We start from the raw sequence: 24,681 nt of genomic DNA, 5'->3' as shown, positions 1-24,681 counted from the left end.
TGTTTTTATATATGTTGAAAGCAACCCAGTGAGATGGGTGGGGTATAAATAATAAAACTATTATTATTATTATTATTATTATTATTATTATTATTATTATTATTATGTAGCAGGACATCCCTATTTTCATTGGAGAAATGTTGGAGAGTATGAAATGCTGATTTAAATGTTGACCATGTTCTCCCACTGTGCTCCTCCCAATGGCATATACCCAAGTGGCTGTCTATTCTGATACAGTGGAGTAGCCAATATGGTGCCCTACAGTTGTTTTTGGACTCCAGTTCCCGTCAGCCCAAGTCAACATGGTCAATGGCCAGAGTTGTTGGGAGCTGTAGTCCAGCAGCATATGCAGGGCAACATCTTGTCTAATATAGCAGTATGAATATTTTAAGCATCAGTGTGAGTGGGTGGGATAAAAAAAGAAGGCGGTACTTCAGGTTGCTGTGCAAACTTACGGCAGAAGTTGTTTGTTCTCCAGGCTCCAACTGTAACTCCTGCAGCCTGACATACAGTGACGTAGGCCTGGATGCTCCTACAGAGAGTTTCTCTGGCACCATTGGTTGCACACATGTCATACAGACAGTGGTTGAAGAATCCGGCAGGGTCTACCAAGGAGTGACAGCCCCTGAAGGGGCCGGATTTGGCTTGGATCATTCCACAGGAACTCTCAGGTCGGTACGGCGCTGTCTTGGCTGCATCACAGATGGGGCATTTATCACCACAGCCATCAGAGCACCTGACTCCATCAATGGGGACCTTCCAAGAGGCCCCAAACTCAATCACATTCTGGGTGCTTTTCCCCGTAGGTAGAGTAAAGTCATCGGTCCTGTCACTATTGAAATTACCGCATAGGCCAGTGACATGTCCCTGGTAGTTACTGGGGACAGACACCAAGATGTACGAAAAGGTATCAAAAAGGACTTTGAGACCAAAGTCAGACTGGACAATGATATTATTGCCTTCCTGGTTGGCCCAGAGTTTCCCATCCTTTGTCTTCATGGGTAGTGTGTAGAGCTGTCCATCCACCTGCATTAAGCACAGAGAAGGTGACCATGGAATGTGACAATTTTAAATTACTATTATTTATTATTAAATGGATTTATCAACCACATTTGGGGGGGGAACCTCCTAACGCATTTTTCGAACTAAGAGTGTCTGCAGGCTGCTACTATTTTGCAGGAGGGATTCAAACACATGCCAGAAATTTAAGAGCGGAATACAGTGGTACTATTACTATTACTTCCCTTGATCTAGATGCTATACTCCTATTGATGCACCCCAGAATTGCATTGGCTTTTTTAGCTGCTGCATCACACTGTTGACTCATGTCAAGTTTATGGTCTACCAAGACTCCTAGATCCTTTTCACATGTACTGCTCTCAAGCCAGGTGTCACCCATCCTGTATTTGTGCCTTTCATTTTTTTGCCCAAGTGTAGTACTTTACATTTATCCCTGTTAAAATTCATCTTGTTTGCTTTGGCCCAGTTCTCTAATCTGTTAAGGTCATTTTGAATTGTGATCCTGTCCTCAGGGGTATTAGCCACCCCTCCCAATTTGGTGTCATCTGCAAACTTGATCAGGATGCTCTCAAGCCCATCATCCAAGTCATTGATAAAGATGTTGAATAAGACTGGGCCCAAGACAGAACCCTGTGGCACCCCACTAGTCACTTCTCTCCAGGATGAAGAGGAGCCGTTAATGAGTACCCTTTGTGTTCGGTCGGTCAGCCAGCTACAAATCCACTGAATGGTAGCCTTGTCCAGCCCACATTTTACCAGCTTCTAAGAAATGATCAGTTATCCAGATTTTACAGTGCAGTTCTCCAACCAACACATGTGTATAAAAATGCATATATTGGGGTAAAATGTTCATAAATGTAATTTACTGACCAGAATAACATATGAAAATACATTCTGTTAGGGAACGTTGCTTGCCAAAATGTGTATATTATTTATTTTACAATTTGAAGAAGATATAAACCACTTAATATTTTAAAAAACCTTTGAGCAATCAAGTGCATATCACTAAAATGTTGGTGAATTTCTATGAGGATTTTTTTAAAAAATCACATATTGCTGCAGAAATGAACTGAACTTGGGGAAAATGAGAAATGAAGGGAAAGCAAAATTGGCAGATTAGTCAATATCTACTGACAGGGAACAGGGGACAATGGGAGATGAAGTTCTCCCCAGTGCTCCTGAAACTGTGGGTGAACTTTGTCACCATTTCTACCATGAAGAGACAAAACCTGGAACAGGACTTACCTTGATCTTCCATTTCATCGCCCTCTCAATGACAGCTGTGTATCCATGAAAAGAGACTGTAAGAGTCTTGGTCAGTGACCTGTCATTCTTCACCAACACTGAAAAGTCTGCCAGCTGAGAATTCTTTCCTTGCAATTTAGCTAAAGTATAAGTGCAGGTTCCTTGGAAGTTGTAGGCCCGTCCATCAAAAGTTACGTAGTGGGAGCCCAAAGCCAAACTGCATTTCCCACACCCTACCGCATGGCAGCCTGGGACACCATCCTTCACCCTACATTCCTCATGGGGCCCACAGGAGATTTTCTGACATTTGACAACTCCATTGTCTGCACATTGGCATCGTTCCTGGCAAGAGGAACCAGGGTAGAAAATCTCTCCCTTCTTGTAGTAGTTGCCCTGGTGCTCACAGCCACAACTGTCAACAGGGACACATTGGTCCCCACTCAAGACAAACCCAGGCTTGCAATAGCATCCTTCCTTGCAGGACATTTCACACCCCTCAGGAGCCGAGAGACCACGGCAAGTGGCAGGGCAGCCATTTCCACAGAGCTTGTAGTGAGAGTTGAGTGAGCAGGCAAGGCCTGGAAGAAAGGACAAAAACAGAATGTGGATCATTTCAAGCTAGAATATAAATTATTTTGGCAGACACCTGGTTCTTTGGACACCTGGAGTAGAATAAGTCTATTGTGCTCTGTTGCAGATTCTGTCTACAAAGTGACATCTGCTGGTTAGAGCAGATAGATCCTAGTCTGACTAAAAAAACAGCTTTCTCATATGGCAAGCCCACGACTTGAGTGCATTTAACTTGTGCTCATTCAACTTTATGCTCTTCGCAAATAAGAATAAATAAAAGGGGGAGAGAAAAGGGGCTGGGGTTTCAGGAAAAATGACTTTGACAATCCCACCTGCCATGAATTGTTGTTGTTGTTGATGATGATGATGTTGTTGTTGTTGTTTATACCCCGCCCATCCGAATGTGTTCTGACTATATGCAATTAGACTTTTGATGCGATCCCCAGCATAGCCCCTGCGTAAGTTGTGGGCTTACTGTGTTCCCCATATTACTTGAGTAGTTGAAGGACATGGATGTCTGTCTGTGCAAATACTACTATCACTACCTGGCTTTGTCCTGCAACACCTGAGATTGCTGGAAAATACCAAGCAAAGCTATTAAAGATGTGACACCATTCATAGATAGTGCTGCCCAGCTGTTTGCTGGGATCAAGACTTAAAATTGGACAGATCTGAACCCTGAGTGATCAGGGTTGAAATGAATTCAACGCTTAAATGTTCAAATTGTGAATTGGAATGTGGAGATCAAATTCAAAACACTTCAAATCTAATGTCAAATTTGTTATTTGACCTTTTTTTTAACAGAGTGGATCTTTCAGGTGGATCTGAATTCTTAAGTGGTCTGTACATGCCAGGACATAAATGCTGGCTGACAAGTCTAGAGGATCAAACTAATTACCGCATTTTCTGTCTATAAGACACCCCCATGTATAAGACGCCCTCTATTTTGGGGGACTCAGATTTAAGAAAATGGGGGGATGGCCCCGTGTATAAGACGCCCCCTAATTTTTGACATTATTTTTTAGGGAAAAAACCTAGTCTTATACACGGAAAAATGCAGTAAAAATATTCCAAGTAGTCTTTGAAATCTATACACTATGGGTTGCACCCAACTAAGTTGTGCTCAAAGCTACCCCAATGAAAAGAATGGACCTGAGGTAGTATTTCCGATATTTTTAATTAGTCTGCTCTGAGCATGACTCAATTTATTACTTAAATAAAAACATTTGGAGGGAGGAGGAATTTTCCTTCCAAACCTCAAATTTTACAGATGTCAAGATTTTGTACAATTTGTTTTCAGCTCATGCATCTTTACATTTGGCGCACACCTCCCTACAGCAAAACATGGTAGGGGTAAAAGGTACTCGGTTCAATCCTTAGTATATCCAGGTACAACTAGGAAAGGGTCCCTGTCTGAGATACTAGGAAATGCTCTGACTTGGCATCAGGTTGCTCCTCATATTCCTATGCTAAAGCAGCACCAGGAGGTGATACTTACTGCAAAAACTGTTAGATCTCCATTGTTCAATCACAGCTCCCAGGTCCTGACAGGCTGCCACATAAACACTGATGGCATCACACAGAATGCTGTGCCGGCCACGATACTGGCAGACGTCAAAGACGCAATCAGTGAAGTAGGGTGTTGGGTCAATGAGCTGATGGCATTGCCTGAATGGTCCATCCTTTTTGATGAGGATCCCACAGAATCGGTCGCCCTTATAGGGGAGTTTCTGTGCCTCTTCACATGGCGGGCAATTCTCTGTGCAACCTGGTGAACAACCAGGGACCTCTGCCACCTTCCAGCTCTCTGCAAATTGGGATATGCTAGACGTTTGTCTCCCATCCTTCATGATGAAGTCATCATTGGGGTCCAAATTGTTGTTGCCGCAGAGGCCACCAACAGCATTGGCGTATTCACCGGGTACAGTGACTCTGGCATAGCTGTTCCAGTCGAAGGTGACAATCAGGCCAAAATCAGTCTTGATGAAGCCATGAACACCACTGATATAAGCCTTTATCTTGTCTCCTTGGTAGAAAGGCAGGTTCACAAAGACACCATTAACCTGGAATATGATGCAAAGGAACCATCACCACTGCTATTGTAAGTATCCAACATTGGTGAACACCAGTCATCCAAATAAGTAGACACAGTTAAATTAATGAGCATGACTGAATTAGATCCATTAATTTCAATGGGCATATTTTGAGTAAAACCATCACCGCTGTCAAAATGCAAGAGCTACTTCAATGAGTATTTACATAAGAAAATTTCATTTTGCTGCGGCAGCACCTGCGCTTTGAAATCTCCCGTCCCTTGACATTAGGTAGGTAACTTTGCTGTATTATTTTTGGTGCTGGTTTAATTTTTTTTGGCTTAGGCAAGCTTAGTAAGATGCATAGATGCCGACTTGCTGTAAATTCACTTAAGTCTACTATTAATATTACCGGTAAGCATTTTTAAAACAGAGTTAATTACTTGTTTCTAACTGTTCCGATATTTCATGTAAAGCACCTAAAGTTTCATTACAATCAAGTGGTGTGTAACTTCTGTTAAATAAATGAAATGTTTACAACATTGGTTAGCCCCCCACCCCCACTCCACCCTCGAAGCCCAGGCACCATTTAAAATGATCCTGTAATGACCCAAGGGACCAACACATGCATCCAACTATTGCCCATGTCAGTACCTGGATTCTTTGTGGATACTCCTGGCTCAACATGATGGTTACATTGTAGACTTTCAGAGTCACCACCTTGGTGTAGGAAACATTTGTGTTGCTGCCCCGGTGGTTGTTCTCCACACTGACAGTGAAAGGCTTGAGAGTCGGGTCCTTAGAGGAGAGCCCAGCCAGCTGGTAGATGCAGGTGCCCATGAAGTCAAATTTCTTCCCATCAAAGGTGGTATAGTGAGGGTCCCCGGTGGCTAAGCAAGTGGAGGTGCTTACGGGATAACAGCCCCGGACTCCCTTGACCACAGTGCACGTCTCACTGTCTTTGCAGCCAGCTGGTTTGCACACCACAATGCCCAGGGTGGGGTCACATGTGCAGCGGGAACCACAGGTCTCATCAGCCCAGAATTCTTCTCCAGGTTTGTAGTAGAGCCCATTGTAGGTGCAGCCACAGCTCCCAACAGGCACACACTTGTCAACGCTGAGGACGTAGCCATCGTTGCACTGGCAGGTTTCCACGCATGGCTGTTTGCAGGCAGAGGGAGCCTTGCGGTCAGCACAGCTGGCGGGGCAGGCATTGCCACAAAACTCATAGTGGCTATTCTGAGGGCACAGCAAGGCTGTAAGGAAGAGAAGAACAGCAGGAGTCTAACAACTGATAGAATGTGCTAAAGCCTCAAGTTGGCAAAAGCTGATGTAATTAATGATCGACGTATAGGTACTTTGGCAATTTATGGATGAAACAAAGCTACTCTTTGGTGTGGTAGAGGCTACCAGTATAAAATAAGATTCAGCTGTCAGTGTTGTCAGCTTCTGTATATATACATGTTAAATAGAATGGGGAACAAGATGGAACCCTGTGGGACACCACAGGCAACTCCCATGGCGCTGAACAGAAGCCTCTCATGACTGCTTTTTTGAAATGGCCCCAGAGATAGGAGCAGAAACACTGAAGTACAGTGCCACTAAACCTCCACCTCCTTGATATGCTGCAGAAGGATCCCATGGTCAACAGTATGGAAAGCCATTGAGATATCAAAATCAAGGAGAATAAGCAGGATTGCACTCCCTGCATTCAGTGCCATGACCTGGTCTGAAGCCAGGATCCGAGTAATCAGCTTCCTCCAAACATGCACGAAGCAAGACCGCTGCCTTGCCCAGAAAGCAGATATTTGCTACTGACTGATAGACATTTTAGAACTTCAGGTACCCCCCCCCCTTCTCCAGTTAGCATTAATCACTCCTTAGACCCACCCAGTCAATCCCTTATGGCTAGTTTGAAGAAGCCAAGATGGGCAAGAGCAAAGGAGGCAGATGGTCGGCTGTGCTTCTTCAAGCAGCGTGTCCATATCCACAGGCTGCAATAATCTATAGGCCTTACTGAGACAACTAAGCTACTGTGTTTCTGTATAGAGGAAGAGCACTCACCACAGCCAGATGTTGTCCTCCAATCGTATATGGTGGCCCCTGCTTTCCTACAGGTTTTAGCATAGGCCTCCAAGGCCTGGCAAAGCATGTTCTTGGTCCCTCCGTTGAGACACACATCATAAATACAACTATCAAAGAAGTCATCTGGATTCACTTTGGCATGGCATTCTCTGAAGGGCCCCCCTGAGGTTTTGCTGATCAGCCCACAGTAATCTTCCTTTCCATACAGCACCCTCTTGCTCTCATCACATGTTGGGCAATTCCCTCGGCAGTAATCCCAACAAAAGGGGTCCCGGTCTATGACTTTCCAGCTGCTGGCCCAGCTTTCGATGGAGGCAGCCTTGGTGCCATTGGGGTAGGCCATGTCGTCTGCAGGGTTTTGATTGAAGTTTCCACACAGTCCACAAATGGCCCCATAGTAACTACTGGGGATTGTGATCAGCAGATACCAGTTATAGTCATATGATACTTGGAGGCCGAAATCTGTTTGCAGGACAGCATAGGGACCGCTCTGGTACAGCTTGATCTTACCATCTTCAAGGGTCAGTGGCAGGCTGGTAATGATGTCATTTAACTAGAGGCAGAATGGCAAGACAGAACATACACAGGAATTATTGGAGGCTTTTTGGAAACTGTGCCATACAATCCCACAAAGCTTTAGGTTGCAGTTCTAACAACACATCCCTGGGAGTAAGCCCCATTGAATTCAATACGACTCATATCTGAGTAGATATGGTTAGAATTGTGTTGTTTGATGTTAAAGTTGTCATGGGGACCAGTAGCAGTATATGCAGTAGCAGCGCTTACCTGACCTCCCATAGCCAGCATCGCTCTGGCTTATCAGGAGGGAGAGGGTCAAGGGGTTAGTGAGGCTGTAGTAAGGCAAACACACCAATGGTGCCAATCCAGTGCTCATGCTGGTGCATTTTCATTGCACTGAGCTTGCTGTGGTCTCAGCCCTCCCATGAAGCCACAGTGACACCAGTGACAGGAGGTCAGGTCAGTGATGCTGCCCCATCTCACTGACCAATACTGGATTTAGTATTGAACAGAACAGCCTATTTTCAGAAGAGCTTTGACAACCCCTTTGGGTTCTTTCCTCTTCTTCTTCTTCTTCTTCTTCTTCTTCTTCTTCTTCTTCTTCTTCTTCTTCTTCTTCCTCCTCCTCCTCTTCCTCTTCCTCTTCTTCTTCTTCTTCTTCCAGTTGAGTCATTAAGATGACACTCTTCTAGACCAGTGTTTTTCAACCTTTTTTGGGCAAAGGCACACTTGTTTCATGAAAAAAATCTCGAGGCACACCACCATTAGAAAATGTTAAAAAAATTAACTCTGTGCCTATATTGACTATATATAAAGTCATTTTTCAATTTTTCCCACGGCACACCAGGCAACATCTCGCGGCACACTAGTGTGCCACGGAACAGTGGTTGAAAAACACTGTTCTAGACTATGTATATAAAAGGTTGGAGTGAGATATTTAACATCAAAGTTGGCTATTTATAGGCTGTATTCCTAAAAGAGAGACAGACGGATAGACAGAGACACACAGACAACAGATAAACAGAGAAAGAGAAAAGTTCCCTGTATGGAAGGAATTACCCTTCATAATGTAAATCAGGGAACTCTGCCAAATCCAGCCTGGATGTTTTTCTTATTTAATTGGCTTGGCATTGTGCATTTGTATTGGACCACATTTGTACTTGCTGGTGGTTGACATCATCCTGATTCATGTTTGCTGAGCTGAGTCACAGCCACCTTCTCATTCATTGACGTCTCTGTTAGCGATGGCTCATTTCATCCCAAGAGACCATTACTTATTTACATGATCAGACAACATTACGCACAACAAGGCCTTGTTTAAACATAGGCTGGGAAATCTGCAAGCATGAGGAACCTGTAGGCCACCCAGACGTTCTTGGACGACAGCTTCCATCAGCCCCAGACAGCATGGCCAATAGTCAGGGAGGGTGGGAGTTGTAGTCCAGCAATACTTGGAGGGACACAGGTTGCCTATCCCTGACCTAACCTATTGATTGCAGGTGACTCACAAGGAACTGAGACTTTGCTACCTACCACTGTCCATTGTTCTGCTTCGCATGACGAATTATCTATTTTTGGTAGCTTAAACTGTTCAATGGTCCTTGGGAACATTACTTGGCAAGCCAGACAAGTCAAGTGAACACTTCTGGTTTGGCAGTGCATTCACATAAGGGGGTCCATAACCAAGCCAACTCCAAAAGTACTAACAGCTGCTCATAATCCAGCTTGAACCCATGAGCTCAAGACACAGATTCAGATTGTGTGTGTATTTGTGAACCATTCAGTTTTCACTTTGCAGCATTTATAGCATCATTATTCCGTGTAATGCAAAGTTGTGTGTTGGTGATTACCACATTTTCTGAATGGTATAGATATCTGAAATCTTGACACTGGCCTGCAATCATTGGCCTCTATTCCCCCTCCTGATTTACTTATTGTTTTTGTTCTACATTAGCCCAATACTGGGCTTTCAAAGTGCTATATATCAGAATGAATTCCATTACACTCAGCGGGGTCATTCTCCCCTGACTATTTAACATACCCTGATTTTTCCAGTTTCCTGTTTGTGGATGGAGATCTTATACCCATAGACATAGATGTTGGTCAGACGCACATAGGACACAGCCTGGTTGCCTCTGTTGTCATTCTTCTCATCGATAGTGAAAGGCACCAGTGTAGCATCGTTCCCACAGTACTTAGCAATAGTATAAGAGCAGGTGCCCATGAAATCAAACTTCAAGGTGTCAAAGGTGTGATAGTGTGGGTCCCCCCAGCCCCAGCAGCTTCCTGAGAAGTCTGGGATACATTTGGCTTGGCCGTTCTCAATCCTGCATGTTTCCTTTTCTCGGCACTTCAGGGATTTACATGGATCTGAAAAGGAAGGAGGAAATGTGAGAAAGTGCTAGATGCTATTTAGGGATGGCAACTATCAGTGGAGAGGTGGAGCTGAGTTTTTTGGCATGGCGAAGGACAATGGGACATCTTCTTGCCAGTATATCTGTGCCATGAACAATGTTCAGGGTTGATGTAAATTGTAGTTCAACAACATCTGGAGGGCCACACGTTGCCCAACACTCTCTTGAATGAATCTTTCCTTACCCTTATTTACACATCTCATGATGCCATCTCTGGTTTCACAGTTCTCGTTTGCCGCACAGCTATGGGCTTCGCAGATAACCCCCTGGCCTGGGATGCAACGGCAGCTCTCTTGGCATACATTTTGCAGAACCTTTTCATTGGGCTGGTGGGAAATTTGGGAAACAATAGAATGTAGTAGTGATAGAATATGGGCAGAATCAGATCTACAGGTATAGGTGTGTATTGCTAATAGTATCCACTAGGGCTGCACAAAGATCACCCCCAGAATGGGAAGAACTGTCCTATGCATCCCCAGGGGCCAACCAGGTGTCCTCTGGTGTCAGGGACTGGAATGAAGAGGCAGAGGAGTGGTGGAGATCGCCTCCCCCTTCTCCTGTAGCTGACAGGGGAGAGAGAGACAGTATTAAATCACAGCCAAGCTATGAGGGAGATAACGAAGCAGAGACTGGCGAGCTGCCAAGCTATATTACAGAGTAAGGAGAAGTAAGGGGGGACTTCCGGTTTGGTGCCGGTTAATGGCGGCCGGGAGCTAAGAGCTCTGTCCTTCTAGGGGTTATAGGGACTACTGTGTCTGCGCCACAGGTCCCTTAAAGCCACGGGAAGAGCGTCCCGTGGACCTTGGTCTTGTGGGTCCCAGACGTGCCGTCCTCGCCTCCGATTGACCTTCGTAAGGGGGAAAATCGGAGCCAGGCTCCGACACGGGACTGAAGAGACAGCTGCCCCTAAGAGGACAAAGCAGCGATACTGCCAGACTTGAGCGCCAAGCATTTCCTGTCAATTTAAAGAAGAAAGAAAAAACCCCAGCTGCTGTAAGTACGGGACTAATTGGATTAGCAATTTAACAATTGGCAACCGGGAGGGATGTTAAAAGGAAGCCCGTCCCTCTCTTTTGTTGTGCAGAGAAGGCAACTCAGTTACAAGCGGCTGCAGCTGCACTGTTAGACGTCGCTTTGAAGTATTTTGACGGAGGAGATGGATTAAATCCCTGTGAGGGGTTGAAGATTTTGGAAATATCTCTTTTGTGGTTTATTGGACTGTTCTTGGCACCCTGCCTCAGGGGAAAATGGCGCTGGGAAACTTGCACTTAAAGATGGAAAATTACTGACACTTGACACCCTTTGTCCTTTCCAACCATGTTTGCTTTCGTTTTTAAACTGATCTTAGACCCGGACATTACCCAGGAAGAAAGGACAACCCTTTTACAATTTGAACTGATAAATCAAAAAATGGACTGGATGAGCCGTAATCTTAAAGAAATTTTTCATGGAACAAGAAAAACCAGTCAGATTTGGGAGAACTTTGACAAATTGGAATTAAACTTTACCAGGGAGCTGCAGGAATTACTGGAGAAATGTAACAAAGAGATTGAGCAATTCCAAGGACATGAAAAACTCTGGAGTGAGAGTCGCAGGGTTGTTGCTTTGGCTGAAAGAACAACATCCTGGAGTGGGAGTCCAGTGATGAAGGCGAGAACAATTTTGAAGATACAAGTGCAAGATAATCCAAAATATGGAATGGAAAAGCTGGAAGATGAGAGTTGGTGTTTCCAGAGGCTCCCAGGGGGGAGGTTTATAAACTGTGAGCTGACATTGAATAAGGATGATAGAGGGAGATGCAAAGAGGAATGGTGGGTGAGCCTGGGAGAGGGTAGGAAAATGGTGAGAAGGGGGATAGGGTGAAAAAGATAGTAATTTAACTAGGACGGCTCCAAGGTACCCTGAAGACAGTGTGTTAAGACTATAGGATTCTGAGCTAGTAAAGAGATATGTGATAGATTATTAGCAGCAGTCTAAATAAGAAGAATTATAAAATGGTTTTAAGAATTGTTATGTGGTATTGTAAGAGGTTAAGTATTCATGATTTAGATTCAAAGATATTTGAAGGACTATTAAGTTAAAGAGATATATTGGAATAGTTCAATAAAAGTGGATTTGGATAATGAATTTTAAAGCTAAAATTGGATGTTACCAAAGTATACTAGTATTGAAGACAAAGGAGGGAAAGCGGGGGAAGTCAACCTTTTTTTTGTAAGAAGATCCGGAACAAGAATTTCTTTCATATGTTAAAGTAAAGGGATGTAGGTGTTTTGTTATGGATGTATGGATGTTTAGATTTGTTTAAAAAAAAAAGATGTATGTTGTATTTGTGTATTGTATTGTTTTTGTGTTTTTGTCTATATGGAAAATTAATAAAATCTTATTAAAAAAAAAAGTAAGGGGGGAGATAGAGCAGCCAGCGAACACCTCAATAGACAGCATAGAGGATCCTCCGTCCCCTAAAATGGGACGGTCGTTAAGGGTACAAGAGCAATGTACACAGAGACCTTTGGCAACAGGAGGCTTCCGTAGGGACCGATGCTGTTGGGGAAGGGGGAAGCAGGAGGAGCCAGAGTGAGCAACTCCATCATGGAGGAAAGACTGGAATGCTTTGTCTGTTAACACAGTGACTGAATAAATCATAAGTAAAAGCTTTCTTGTTTCCTCCCGGCGCCTTGAAACCAACGGGATTGGAGGGAGAGAATTCCTCAGGCCTGACATCTGGCTGGTTTCTTCCTAAGCCCTCCTGGCCATTCACCTCTTTGGAGCTATGTATGCAACATGACATGTCCTGGCTCTCCTAAACTATCCTGCTGGAGGATTTGATTTGAAAAGGAAGGGAGGTAGATGAGGTTCGGAAAGTCACCTACCTTGTAGTAGCGTCCATTCTTTAAGCACCCACAGTCTTTTGCGGAGACACAGCCAACGCCATTAAAGAAAAAGCCATCATTACACTGGCAGCCCTCAGCACAGGTCTCCGGACATTTCGTAGAGTCTGTGATCTTGGCACAGGAGGTGGAGCAGAGCTGGGCGCAAATCTCATAGTGACTGTTGGCAGGGCAGCGCAGAGCTAAATTGGAATAGAAGAAAAACACTCATATTAAGCAAAAAGATACCGAGTGATACTTAAAATGACTGGGAAGCTGGAGAATGAAATCAGAGACTGTGACTAGTAAACTTTCTGCCTGGCTAGAATTATTATCATTAATTATTAAAAATTCGTATATTAATTAATAAATTTTGTACACTGCCCTATACCTGCAGGGTGAGCCACAACATAAAATCACAATATAAAACACAAAATGCATGGTAAAAACAAAAACAAGAATAAGCTAATAGTGCCCCCTTCTACAACCCATTTTAAAAGGGCATTGGATGTCAGTCAGCCCAAGGCCTGGTTTAAAGTAACATTTTTGCCTGTTGCCTAAAGGTGTATAATTAAGGCGAAAGGGAAACCTTCCTGGGGAGACCATTCCATAAACGGGGAGCCACTGCAGAAATGGCCCATTCTCATGTTGCCACCCTCCGGACCACTCGTGGAAAATGTATCCTTGAACTCAAATAATGTCTCTTGCTTGCCTGGATGGAGGGGTGCATTCGTGTATGTGTGTATATTAGCCTACTGTGCAATGGTACAAATTGCATTAAATTTTCCACCCCTGGAAGGTTATATGACACCATAATATAGTCAATTATAGAGGCTCCTACATTTGATATGATAGTGAATTCCCCAACCTTCTCCCCTTTGGCGCAACCATTCAATATGACCAGGTCCAGCTTGTTACACAAGCGCAATAGGCATAGTTGCAACCCTTATCTTTTGTGTGCCTGATTGGTATAGAATGGGCTTCCTCTAAGATGGGTGGCGATTCGTGGAAGTGACCATATAAGGCATCGTCAGACTGGCCAATTCTAGCATTTAAGTCACCTGCCAGCATCATTGAGGCTGCAGGGAACTGATTCATCAGTTTGTCAATGTACGATTCCAGCCTGGACCAAATGTTTTTTATCAACTGCTTTCCTCTTTGAGGAGGAAGATATACATTAATCAATAACAGGCTATAGAATCTACATCTCACTAACAGGGCTATGGTTCCAACTTTACTAGAGTCGCCCTCAGCCCCTGGAAGGTTTCCTACAAGGTTTCCTACAAGAGTATGGCACTTAGGCTGAAAATTTCTCCCTATCACTGCCTTACACTGCTGGCTCTGGCAGGAACTCATTCCTAGCCATTCTCTTCACTCTTAGCAAAGTACGGTTGCCAGGGTTTCTTGGGGGAGGTCATGACTATCAAAGTAGCATATGAGGATTTGAAATGTATTGGGTGCATTTGACCACACACACCTTGGACTGTGTCCTGAAGCCATAGGGAGTCAGATCAGAGTCTGCTCTCCTTTCACCTCTCCAGTTAAAAGCACACCACTGCTCAGTCCCCACTACTTACGGCAGAAGGAAGGGCTCCTCCAGGGCTTGACAGAGACCTTGGCCACTTGGCAGGCAGACACATAGCTCTGGATGCTGTCACACAACACCTTGCTGTCCCCACCACCCAGGCACAGATCGTAGACGCAGTTGCTGAAGTATAGCCTGGGATCGACCTTTCCTTTGCAAGCACTGAAGGGGCCATCAGACGCAGTGAGGATCCCACAATAGTGGCGCTGTTTGAAAACCTCCCTTTTCTTTTCCTCGCAGGCTGGGCAGTTGCTCCCAGAGCATCCATCTGAGCAAGATTCAACTGCCCCACGGACTGGAACTTTCCAGGCAGCGCCAAACACAGCTACATCAGAGGCTGTCTTGCCATCGGGGAGCAGGAAGTCGTCCTCCTCCTTCCCATTGTAGTTCCCACACAGGCCTTCCACTTGGTTCTGGTAAGTGCTTGGGACTGTGACTTTTATGTCATAAACCAGATCATAGTTCACAATGAGACCAAAGTCAGTTTCTATCAGGACTTCGGTGCCATGCTGATAGACTCTGATCCGGTCAGCAGAGAAGGTTATGGGGAGATTGTAGAACAGGCCATTCACCTGGGAGAAAGAAACAGAACATCTCCTGGTTGAGTAGGGCTGGCTTCTTGCAGAAATGTTGGAAGAAAGTTCATGAAGCACATGCAGGGACCATATTTTATGCCACTACTCTGATATATTAGCCCAGGCACAGGTAAACTTGGCCCTCCAGATGTTTTGGGACTACAACTCCCATCATCCCTAGCTAACAGGACCAGTGGTCAGGGATGATGGGAGTTGTAGTCCCAAAAACATCTGGAGGGCCGAGTTTGCCTATGCCTGTCTTAGCCCCTTTCTGGGTGTTATAGACATGAGAGGAAGAGAGTTTGTGTGTATGAGCATACTGACAAATCGGGGCCATAAAGACCTATATCAGAAATAAGAAGGGATTGAAGATCTACATTGAGAACTGGGGTGGGAGACCTTACCTGATGGTTGAAGTGGGTATCAAAGGACACAATGGAGGTGGGAGGGTTCTGTTCTGAATCATGCCTGTCAGGTGCAAAGCCCAGGAGACTCCAGAGGGCAGCCCCTCCATTTCCTTCTTAGAAGACCAGCAGTGCCTCCTACTCACCAAGAGGCCACTGTAGAGGAGCATGGGGTGGGGGCTTCTGAGGACGCATCAGATCTGGCCTTCAAGGAGTGTACAGCAGCTGTTGTTGCTCCTGTGACAGCAGCAGCAGGCAATGCATTTTTGATGGCCAGATGTGCTGCCCCTATGGATCCTGCTACCTGAGGCCTTACTTCATGGGTGAGCTTGCCCTGGTTATTGGACTCCAACTCCTCTCAGCCTTAGCCTGCAGAATCAATCGTCAGGGATAACAGGAGTTGGTCCCATCTGGAGAGACCCGGGTTCCCCATCTCTGCTTTAAGTGCTCTGCCCATTTATAAATTTACCAGAGACAGAATCGCAAGACTTTCCCCTCTCATACATGGATAGCTCCCAATGCCAAATCTGATCTTCTGCATAAGTGTACAATCACACAGAAGCCCAGATTTCATTACTGTATTCATTCCTCTTCAAGAAAGGAGGGTAAGAACCATGCAAACAGAATGCTATTCGCATGGTGGGAGGGAGGGGCTCATGCTGCTCTTTCCTATGATACTGAATTGGGGATACCGGGGCAGGATATAAATTGAGTTTGGTTTTCATTTTAATTGAAATCTATGTAATTTGTGCTTCCAGAAACCATAAACGAAACAAAACACCTTTCTGAATTTTGCAATGCAGTTTTCAAACCAAACATGTACAAAAATATGTACAAGTGTCCTTTAATGCATACATTTAAAGCTTCTTATTAGTGAAAACAACATACAAAATGCATCCTGGTAGGGAAAATTGATTGCAACAAAATGTATATTAAACAAATCTGCATACAAAACTTTGCATATTAAGAGAACTTCGCAATAATGCGGACAGCTGAATTTAGGACTAGAAAAATTAGAAACTGAGAGAAACAGAAATTGGCAGATGTTTTCATGACTAATTGAATGAATGAATAAAGACAATGCCCTAATGGAAAAAGACAGTGAGAATAAGTAAAGATTTAAAGATTGGCCTCCCCTTTTAGCATGGACTCACCTTCACTTGACCGTCCTTGTTCTGTAGTAATGTGAGTGTCATGCCGTAGACATTGACTGAGACCATCTTGGTGACAGACACCTTCCCATTCCCCCAGGCCTCATTTTCCACATTGACAATAAAGGGCTTCAAACCTCGGCTGCTTCCGCTGGCTCTAGCCAAGGTATAAGTGCAGGTGCCTTGGAAGTCAAAGGCCCGTCCATCGAATGAGAGATAGTGAGGGTCACCTGAAGCGGAACAGGTGGCGCTGCCAACAGGGTGGCATTTCCGGATGCCATCTGACAACCGGCATTCCTGATTGGGGCCACAGGAGAATACAGCACAGCTCACGCTCCCCCCAGTTTGGCACGTGCAACGCTCCTGACACGAGGGGTAAAACGTGTCTCCTGCCTGGTAGTATTGGCCTTGGTGGAGACAACCGCATTGGAAATCTGGGATGCATCGATCACCACTCAGCACGAAGCCCTTGTTGCACACGCAGTCTTCTTGGCACTTAGAGGGACATGGGGCTGCAACACAGGTCTTAGCGCAGCCTCTAGCGCAGAGCTCGTAGTGACTATTTGGAGCACAAGAAAGACCTACCAAATCGAAGCAAGGTGGTAAAAAAACTGTCAGGAAGAACATGGCTGAAAAAGCAAAGTTCTAGGTTGACCTGCTAAAAGTGGTTATGGGCTGAGGGACATAAGGAGAGCCCTGCTGTATCTCACAAAGGCTTCCAGTTTTCCGTTCTATTCTCAAAGTGGCCAATCAGATGACAATGGGAAGTCCACAAGTAGGTCAGAAGCACAATAGCAGTTTCCTACTTGTAATTCCCCTGTAGGGGTGCCAACTTCAATAAAATGTCGGGAGAGGGCAGGTAAGCTCAACCCCACATAACTGATCACAGGTTGTGGTGCATGCACACCATTTGAATGGCAGTTACTTGGGGGGGGCGTTCCTCTTCAAATATTTTATTGGGGGCCCTGGAGGGACTTTGGACCTAGAAGAGGCGCCATGTTCCACCTGACATGGCGAGGGGGTCATCATGTGCTCATGACATCAAAAGTGTGACACACACGTGTGATGTCACAGGCACTGGGAGGAGGCTGCGAGGCCTGATTAGGCCTGCCACCACTGTGCGGAGGCCCAGGAAGGCCTGACCCTTCAATATGAGGGAGTGGCTCAGCCCTGTCCCACTTATTTTGTGCGGGGAGATGTCCTCAATCCCATAGAGTTGGCTCCTATGTTCCCCAGCATTGTATGGACAATTTTAAGGCAGAATCCAGGCTGTGAGCTGGTCTTTGACCTATTACTCCCATCTGGGTCCATGCCCCACAAAACACATTTACATTTTCCCCCTTTTCAATGGTAGTATATGCAATTCTTCATAGTGAGTGCCTCTACCGATTTCCAAAGGTCCCCTGCTCCTTTGCAACTGATCACTGAAGAAGTGAATGCTTGGCCAGGGGGTCAGGTGGGGCAATCAGGAGCCTCTGGGGGCACAGGCAAGGCGGCATAAACAAGGCTGACCTGTCCAGGCCATGCCACTGGCCACTACTGGGGTCATTGCTACATCCCACCCATCTGCTTCAAGGCAGATTATCAGCTGGGAGATTTTTGGACATAGGTTTTTACCTGAAATGGCACAGAAACAAAGTTAGTATAAACATTTCAGAAGCAAAAGCAGTGTTGGTAACTTTGTGTGCCATTTCAGATAAATTACCATGTTCTCGGAAGATCTGAGGGATTTCAGAAAACAGCACGGGGCATTAGCACTTACTGCAGAAGGTGTCCGATCTCCAAGGATAGAGGGTCACCCCAGCTTCCTGGCACGCTGCAGCATAGCTGGCAATGACCTGGCAGATCACAGCTTGTTGGCCATCAAAGAAGCAATAATTGTATACACAATCTTGGAAGTATCCTTCTGGATCCACTTGGCTGTGACATTCTCTGAAGGGGCCGCTCTTGGCTAGGATGAGCCCACACTCTTTGTTGAGGCTCCGTTGACGCTTCTCAATGGTCAGCCGTGCAGGGCACTCTCCCTTGCCCCCCTCACTGCAGCCTGGCACCTCCCGCACTTTCCAGCTCTGACCAAAGGCCGATGAGCTTGGAGCCACTTTGCCACCTTTCATGGCCAGATCATCCTGCTTGTTGCCATTGAAGTTCCCACAGAGACCACACAGGGCACCATTGTAGCTGCTGGGCACAGTCACAGTGGCGCGGCTTTGCCAGTCAAAGGTGACGGTCAGCTTGAAGTTTGTCTGGACCACTGCCTCTTGTCCTCTCTTGTATATGGAGATTCTGCCATTGCCGATGCTGAAGGGCAGGTTGGTCAACAAGCCATTCACCTAGAGCCCATTTAAAAAGGGAAACATTTCAATGAAAAAATATGGAATGAGATCAAAAGAGATTTAGAAATTTGGACAAATTTGAAGTTATCTATATCAGGCCAAATTTCGGTGGTAAAAATAAATGTATTGCCGAAAATGCTATTTTTATTTCAATCATTACCAATCATTGATAAGATGGACTGTTTTAAAAGGTGGCAAAAGGATTTGTTGAAATTTATCTAGCAGGGGAAGAAACCAAGAATTAAATATAAGATTTTAACTGATTCAAAGGAAAGAGATGGATTCTCACTGCCAGATTTAAGGATTTATTATGAGGCAGCTGCCTTTTGTTGGTTGAAAGATTGGTTTATGTTAGAAAATACAGATGTATTAGATTTGGAAGGACATGACAAAGTATTTGGATGGCATGCATATCTTTGGTATGATAAGATTAAGGCCCATAAAGGTTTTAAAACACATATAATTAGGAAATATCTGTTTAAAGTATGGATGAAGTATAAAGATTTGTTAGAAAAGAAAACACCCAGATGGTTGTCATTGTTAGAAGCGAAAGCCCATAAAAGAGCAAATATGGATAGGCATTGGCCAAAATACAGTGACATTTTGATACAAGAAGGAGAAAGTTTAAAATTGAAATCATATGAACAATTGAAAGGAAATGTAATGGACTGGCTACAATATTATCAGATTAATGAAGTATTTAAGTCAGATAGAAAAATTGGTTTTCAGTTAGAAAAATCTACATTGGAGACGGAATTGTTAGAGCCAAGGACTAAAAATTTATCCAGAATGTATAATTTATTGCTCGAGTGGCATACTAAAGATGAAATGGTGAAATCAACAATGATAGATTGGGCAAAGGATGTGGGGCAAAACATCATGTTGGAGGATTGGGAAAAATTGTGGAAAACTGGTATAAAATTTTCAGCATGCAACTTGCTTAGAGAGAATATTATGAAGATGATGTATAGGTGGTATTTGGCACCTGTTAAATTGGCAAAAATTTATCATGGACAAAGTAATAAGTGCTGGAAATGTAAACAAACAGAAGGAACTTTCTTCCATATGTGGTGGTTGTGCCCGAAGGTAAAAGACTTCTGGGGAAAGGTTTATAATGAAATGAAAAAAGTGTTGAAAAACACTTTCAAAAAGAAGCCAGAAGCCTTTTTACTGGGCATCCTAGGCCAAGAAAGTGTGATAGAACTTTATTTATGTATGCCACAACAGCAGTAAGAATTTTAATAGCTAAAAACGGGAAGACAGAAGAAATACCAACGATTGAAGAATGGCAGATGAAAATGATGGACTATATGGAGCTCGCTGAGATGACTAGGAAACTTTGTCACCAGAGGGACCAGAGGGTGGAAGAAGAGTGGAAGAAATTTAAATTGTATTTAAAAAATCATTGTATGATTGAAAATTAGATATAATTTGGAAGAAAAGTTTAACTGTAGATTTAGAGTTTGGTTAAGTGTTTAGGAATTGTGAGAGAATGAGTTAAGATATTAGATAAGATTAATGATTAGGTATTTTTATAGTAAAATAAGATTTTGCAAGATGTATAGAAATTACTAGAGATGATTGACAAGGAACGCAGGAAGGGGAGATGAGAGGAAGTCAATATACAATGTAAAGGATAGAAGTTAGTGATAGTAATAAGGTTTTTTGTTTTTATTGTAGGTTTGTTCTTTGTATGGTTGTATTGTTTTGTATTTGTTTGTATTTGTTGATCTTTTTATCAAATTTAATACAAATTTAAAATAAAATAAAAAGGGGAACATTTCAGATGTGCCTTTGTAATAGCCTTGCCAGTCAGCTCAGTTGGTTAGAGCGTGGTACTGATAATGTCAAGATCACGGGTTTGATCCCCGTAAGGGCTAGATGATCCATGGAGTCCCTTCCAACTCTATGATTCTGTGAAACATGATGTATCTGTGGCAGCTTTGCTTAGCCTTATGCATTCCAAACTCCCTTCACCTCTGATCCTTGAGAGACCAATACCATCTGGAAGGCATAAGCCTAAGCAAGGCTCTTCCAGAGCATAGAGGTCAACAGCAAAACTTATTGTTTGGGGTAGGAAAAATTCAACTCTTATAGTCCATTCCCCCTGCAATGCAGGGGGATAATACTTCATTAAAAAATAAATTTAAAAATGCCGCTGGAAAATAGATTTCATATAATCACAGAAGGGTCTCTTTGCAAAATGGACACAAGGCAGCCGACTTCATCTTTCTAATGGGCACAAGCCATGGAGAGGAAAGGAACCGTGCCAAGTACAGTTGTACCTTGGAAGTCAAACAGAATCTGTTCCGGAAGTCCTTTCGATTTTCAAAATGTTCGAAAACCAAATTGTGGCTTCTGATTGGCCGCAGGAAGCTCCTGCAGCCAATCAGAAGCCGCAGAAGCCCCGTTGGACGTTCGGCTTCCAAAAGAACATTCGCAAACCAGGTTTGCGGTGTTTGGGAGCCAAAACGTCTGAGCTCCAAGGCATTCGGCGTCCAAGGTACAACTTTACCTTAATTATCAGAATAATCCCCTCCCCCGTTCTCAGTAGTTTCCAACTGTGATGTTCCAGAAGAGGAGTGGGGAACCTTGTTCAGGCCGAGAGCCACATTCTCTTCAGGGTGACTTTCTGGGGGCCACATGCCACTGGTGGGAGGGGCCAGAAGCAAAAGTGGGCAGAGCAATGAATGCTAATTTTACCTTTGTACAGTAGGCTAGTTTCACTGATGCTCATATATCCCTCTTTATCTTTCTTCCAGAAAACATTATTAGGGCTAAACGGATACATTCAAATCAGGAAAAGCACTCAAGAAGGATACAGAGCAAGGTCAGGGAAGGATATACCCCGGGGAGAAGTATGACAGGGCAGGGGGTGCAGTGTTGGGAGAGCCTTAGGGCCAGGAAGACTTGGGGGGCTGCATTGGGTTCCCCACCTCAATGATTGGGCATTTGAAACATGCCACAGAGTGCGTGCAGAGTAGACCACACAGATGGAAACACTGAACAGTAGCAAAAATATATTTGCATAGTTTAATAAAACTCCTCTAACATACATCTTAGATAGTGTCTATAATCATCACCCATCCATCCACCAGGGTAGAGTAAGATACATACTGCACATTATATATCATTCACAATTGCTGACAAAGCTAATTACAGTGACTTATCAGCACCTGCTACACTGCTACACAGCTGTAAAAACTAGGTCAGGATATGCACCCTGGCTTTTAAAGTGGTACACATCCTGTGGAACAATAATGAACCCTAACACTTAAATGAACTATTCAACAAAACTCACCATGACTTTTGCAGGGTTGTCTCTGCTGATCACAATGGATGCCCCATCAACCTTCACCTCTACAAGCCGGGTAAAGGACACAGACTGGCTGCCTCGATGGTCATTTTGGACGAGCACCTGGAAGTCAACCAGGCCCCTCCGCTTCTCACACAGTGCAGCAAACTGATACACGCAGGTGCCTATGAAGTCAAACTTCTGGCCATCAAAGCTAATGTAGTGGGGGCCACCGAAAGCAGAGCAGGTGGCATTCCTGGTAGGGGAACTGGTGGTGGTAGGGGAACTGGGGGTTGTGGGGGCGGGAGTGCTGGGTGGAGGCTGAGTGAAAGGGTAACAGTTCTGGACTCCATTCTGCACCTCACACCGCTCCCAGCTTCTGCAGCTTGTTGCCCAACACCTCACATCTCTGGTTTTTCCATCACAGATGCAGCGCTTTGTGCATGTCTCGTCTGCCCAGAACTGCTCACCGGGGGAGAAGGCATCCCCCTCGAACACACACCCACAGACCGTATTGGGAATGCATTCGCCTTCATCCAGCACAAAGCCCTTATTGCATTGGCAGCCCCCCACACAAGGCAACGAGGAACAGTCCTTGGGCCCAACTGGGTCGCTGCAGGTGGCCGGGCATGGAGACCCACAGGCTTCATAATGGCTGTTCTCAGGACAGGATTTAGCTGTCAAAAGAGAGAAGATCCCAGTTAACGGTGCAAGATTAAACTATTAAAAGATAGTCCTTGACAGTGCTCTGAATTCTTTTATCCTAACCTACCTCCCAGACATAGCCTCATATGCATCTTCCTGAGCTGCTTGGAGGAAGTCTTCTATGCAGATGTGCTAATATACCCTCCCTTTGCCTTCCTTGCCCATATAACTCAATTCCTCTTCTGCTGCAATATGGAAATGGTCATAAAGATCAATAAGAGCAACATTTCCTGCTGCTGCTACTACTACAACCACCTATATCAGGAATGAGGAACCTGTGGCTCGCCAGATGTTGCTGGACTACAGTTCCCATCATCCCTCACTATGAGTCATGTTGACTGGAGATCATGGGAGTTGAACAGCATCCAGAGAGCCACCGGGTCTCCATTCCTGATTTATACAGTAGATTTTGCCTATAGTCATGTTCTTTTCTCTATGGAAAAAAATGAGCACATTCTGTTCTCAAGTACTGAGAAGATAATCAAACTACTCATTCATAGCACAAATGCACGAATTATATGTGCAACTTAGTATACTTACCGCAAGAGCAAAGGGCCACAGAGCCATAGCCATCAGCATATGCACCTCCAAGGATGAAGAGCCCAAAAGGAGCACTGGGATGCTCTACAGAGAGGGCACTGGCTTCTTTGCCCAAGCTAAGTTGACTGAAAGAATACTCTGTTCCAGGGATGGATGTCCACTTGGCATTTGTAATGGCTCTCTTCTCTAGTGTGATCCCATTTGAATCTAAGGTTTTTGCTATGATGACAGCAAAATTATCAAACTCCTTAATCCCGTCAATGTGATATGATGTGCAATAGCTTTTTAAAGCAGGAACATTGATGAGGAAAGGGTCGTATTTCTTGCTGTTACCAGCGAAGAAAAAAAGGACCTGGATCCCTGCATTGGCAGAGAAGAAATAGGACTGAGATGGCTGCATTTGAAACTGGATGACTTCCCCAGCCACCGCACGGCGGGAACCTGGAGTGGCCCCAGACTTGTATTCGATCAAAGTGTTATCTTGGGAAGCTACGACATACACAATGTCAGTCTGAGTTTGGAAGGGCACAGGGGGAACTATGAAGGTGGTGCCCCAGCTAGAAACAGGCAAGAGCTGCTCAGCAACATGGTCGCAATATGAGAACTGCTGGACACACATGTGCCCACTCAAAACAGCCACAGGCGCAACTGATTCAACCTTGGTGCCAGACAAATCAGCTGAGCTTTGCAGCTGGATTGCTTGGAAGGCTTTGAGGTCAGCAACAAGCCTGCTCCCTGCAGCATAAGCCTTCCCTTGGAATGTCACAGCCCCTTTCAGGTGAATAGTGACCTGAGTGGGGAATTCATAGGCGACAACTGCAAATTCCTTGAAATGGCTTGTCGCATCCCCCACTGGGGTTACCACATAATATGATGTGCCCAACTGGTGAGTTGGGTATACAATTGTGGTAGCACTTGAGTGTCTCTTGTAATTGTGGGAAACAACTGAGATCTCTTTGTCAGCTTCAATCCACACAGATCCATCAAAGATGTCAGTCCCCTTCATCTCCAAAGAGGTTGGGACCTCAACTGACACTGTCTGCTTATTGACGGAAACCTTTTTATTGAATGTAGACTTGTTCGCTGTGACCGTGACGGTTGTTGCAGGATGATATCCAGTGATAAGCAACTCAAATTTAGGATTGGGTTGACTTTCCAAGAGGTTCTGAAGGAAGGCTGTGACAAATTCCTTCCCACAGGAACTTGCTCCACAATACCCTGAAAGGCATAATTAACAAAGTGCAATTAAGTTGTAACTTGCGCAGGGATTACGTTCTGGAGATAGTGCATAAAGTTGAAATTCTGTATAGTCAAAACAATCCTCAGAACCAACTCTTAAT

The 24,681-nt window shown here is 44.6% G+C and overlaps 1 protein-coding gene across 1 annotated transcript in view; it reads right to left on the bottom strand.

Moving 5' to 3' along the window:
• Positions 1-24,681, bottom strand: part of LOC117051985 (IgGFc-binding protein-like) — a 35,371-nt gene that overhangs the window by 5,674 nt on the left and 5,016 nt on the right. The window contains exons 5-17 of the mRNA XM_033158712.1: positions 23,342-24,563; positions 22,103-22,773; positions 18,231-18,798; positions 16,472-17,049; positions 14,331-14,910; positions 12,757-12,956; positions 10,071-10,212; positions 9,514-9,842; positions 6,933-7,506; positions 5,523-6,124; positions 4,334-4,898; positions 2,266-2,843; positions 456-1,026 (exon numbers count right to left, since the gene is read on the bottom strand). Coding sequence (XP_033014603.1) covers positions 456-1,026; positions 2,266-2,843; positions 4,334-4,898; positions 5,523-6,124; positions 6,933-7,506; positions 9,514-9,842; positions 10,071-10,212; positions 12,757-12,956; positions 14,331-14,910; positions 16,472-17,049; positions 18,231-18,798; positions 22,103-22,773; positions 23,342-24,563 — 7,180 coding nt within the window. The remainder of the gene's footprint in view (positions 1-455; positions 1,027-2,265; positions 2,844-4,333; positions 4,899-5,522; positions 6,125-6,932; positions 7,507-9,513; positions 9,843-10,070; positions 10,213-12,756; positions 12,957-14,330; positions 14,911-16,471; positions 17,050-18,230; positions 18,799-22,102; positions 22,774-23,341; positions 24,564-24,681) is intronic.

This window comes from Lacerta agilis, chromosome 8 (genome assembly GCF_009819535.1).
Source record: "Lacerta agilis isolate rLacAgi1 chromosome 8, rLacAgi1.pri, whole genome shotgun sequence".
Classification (NCBI taxonomy): Eukaryota; Metazoa; Chordata; class Lepidosauria; order Squamata; family Lacertidae; genus Lacerta; species Lacerta agilis.
This window is presented reverse-complemented; position numbering and strand designations above follow the sequence as displayed.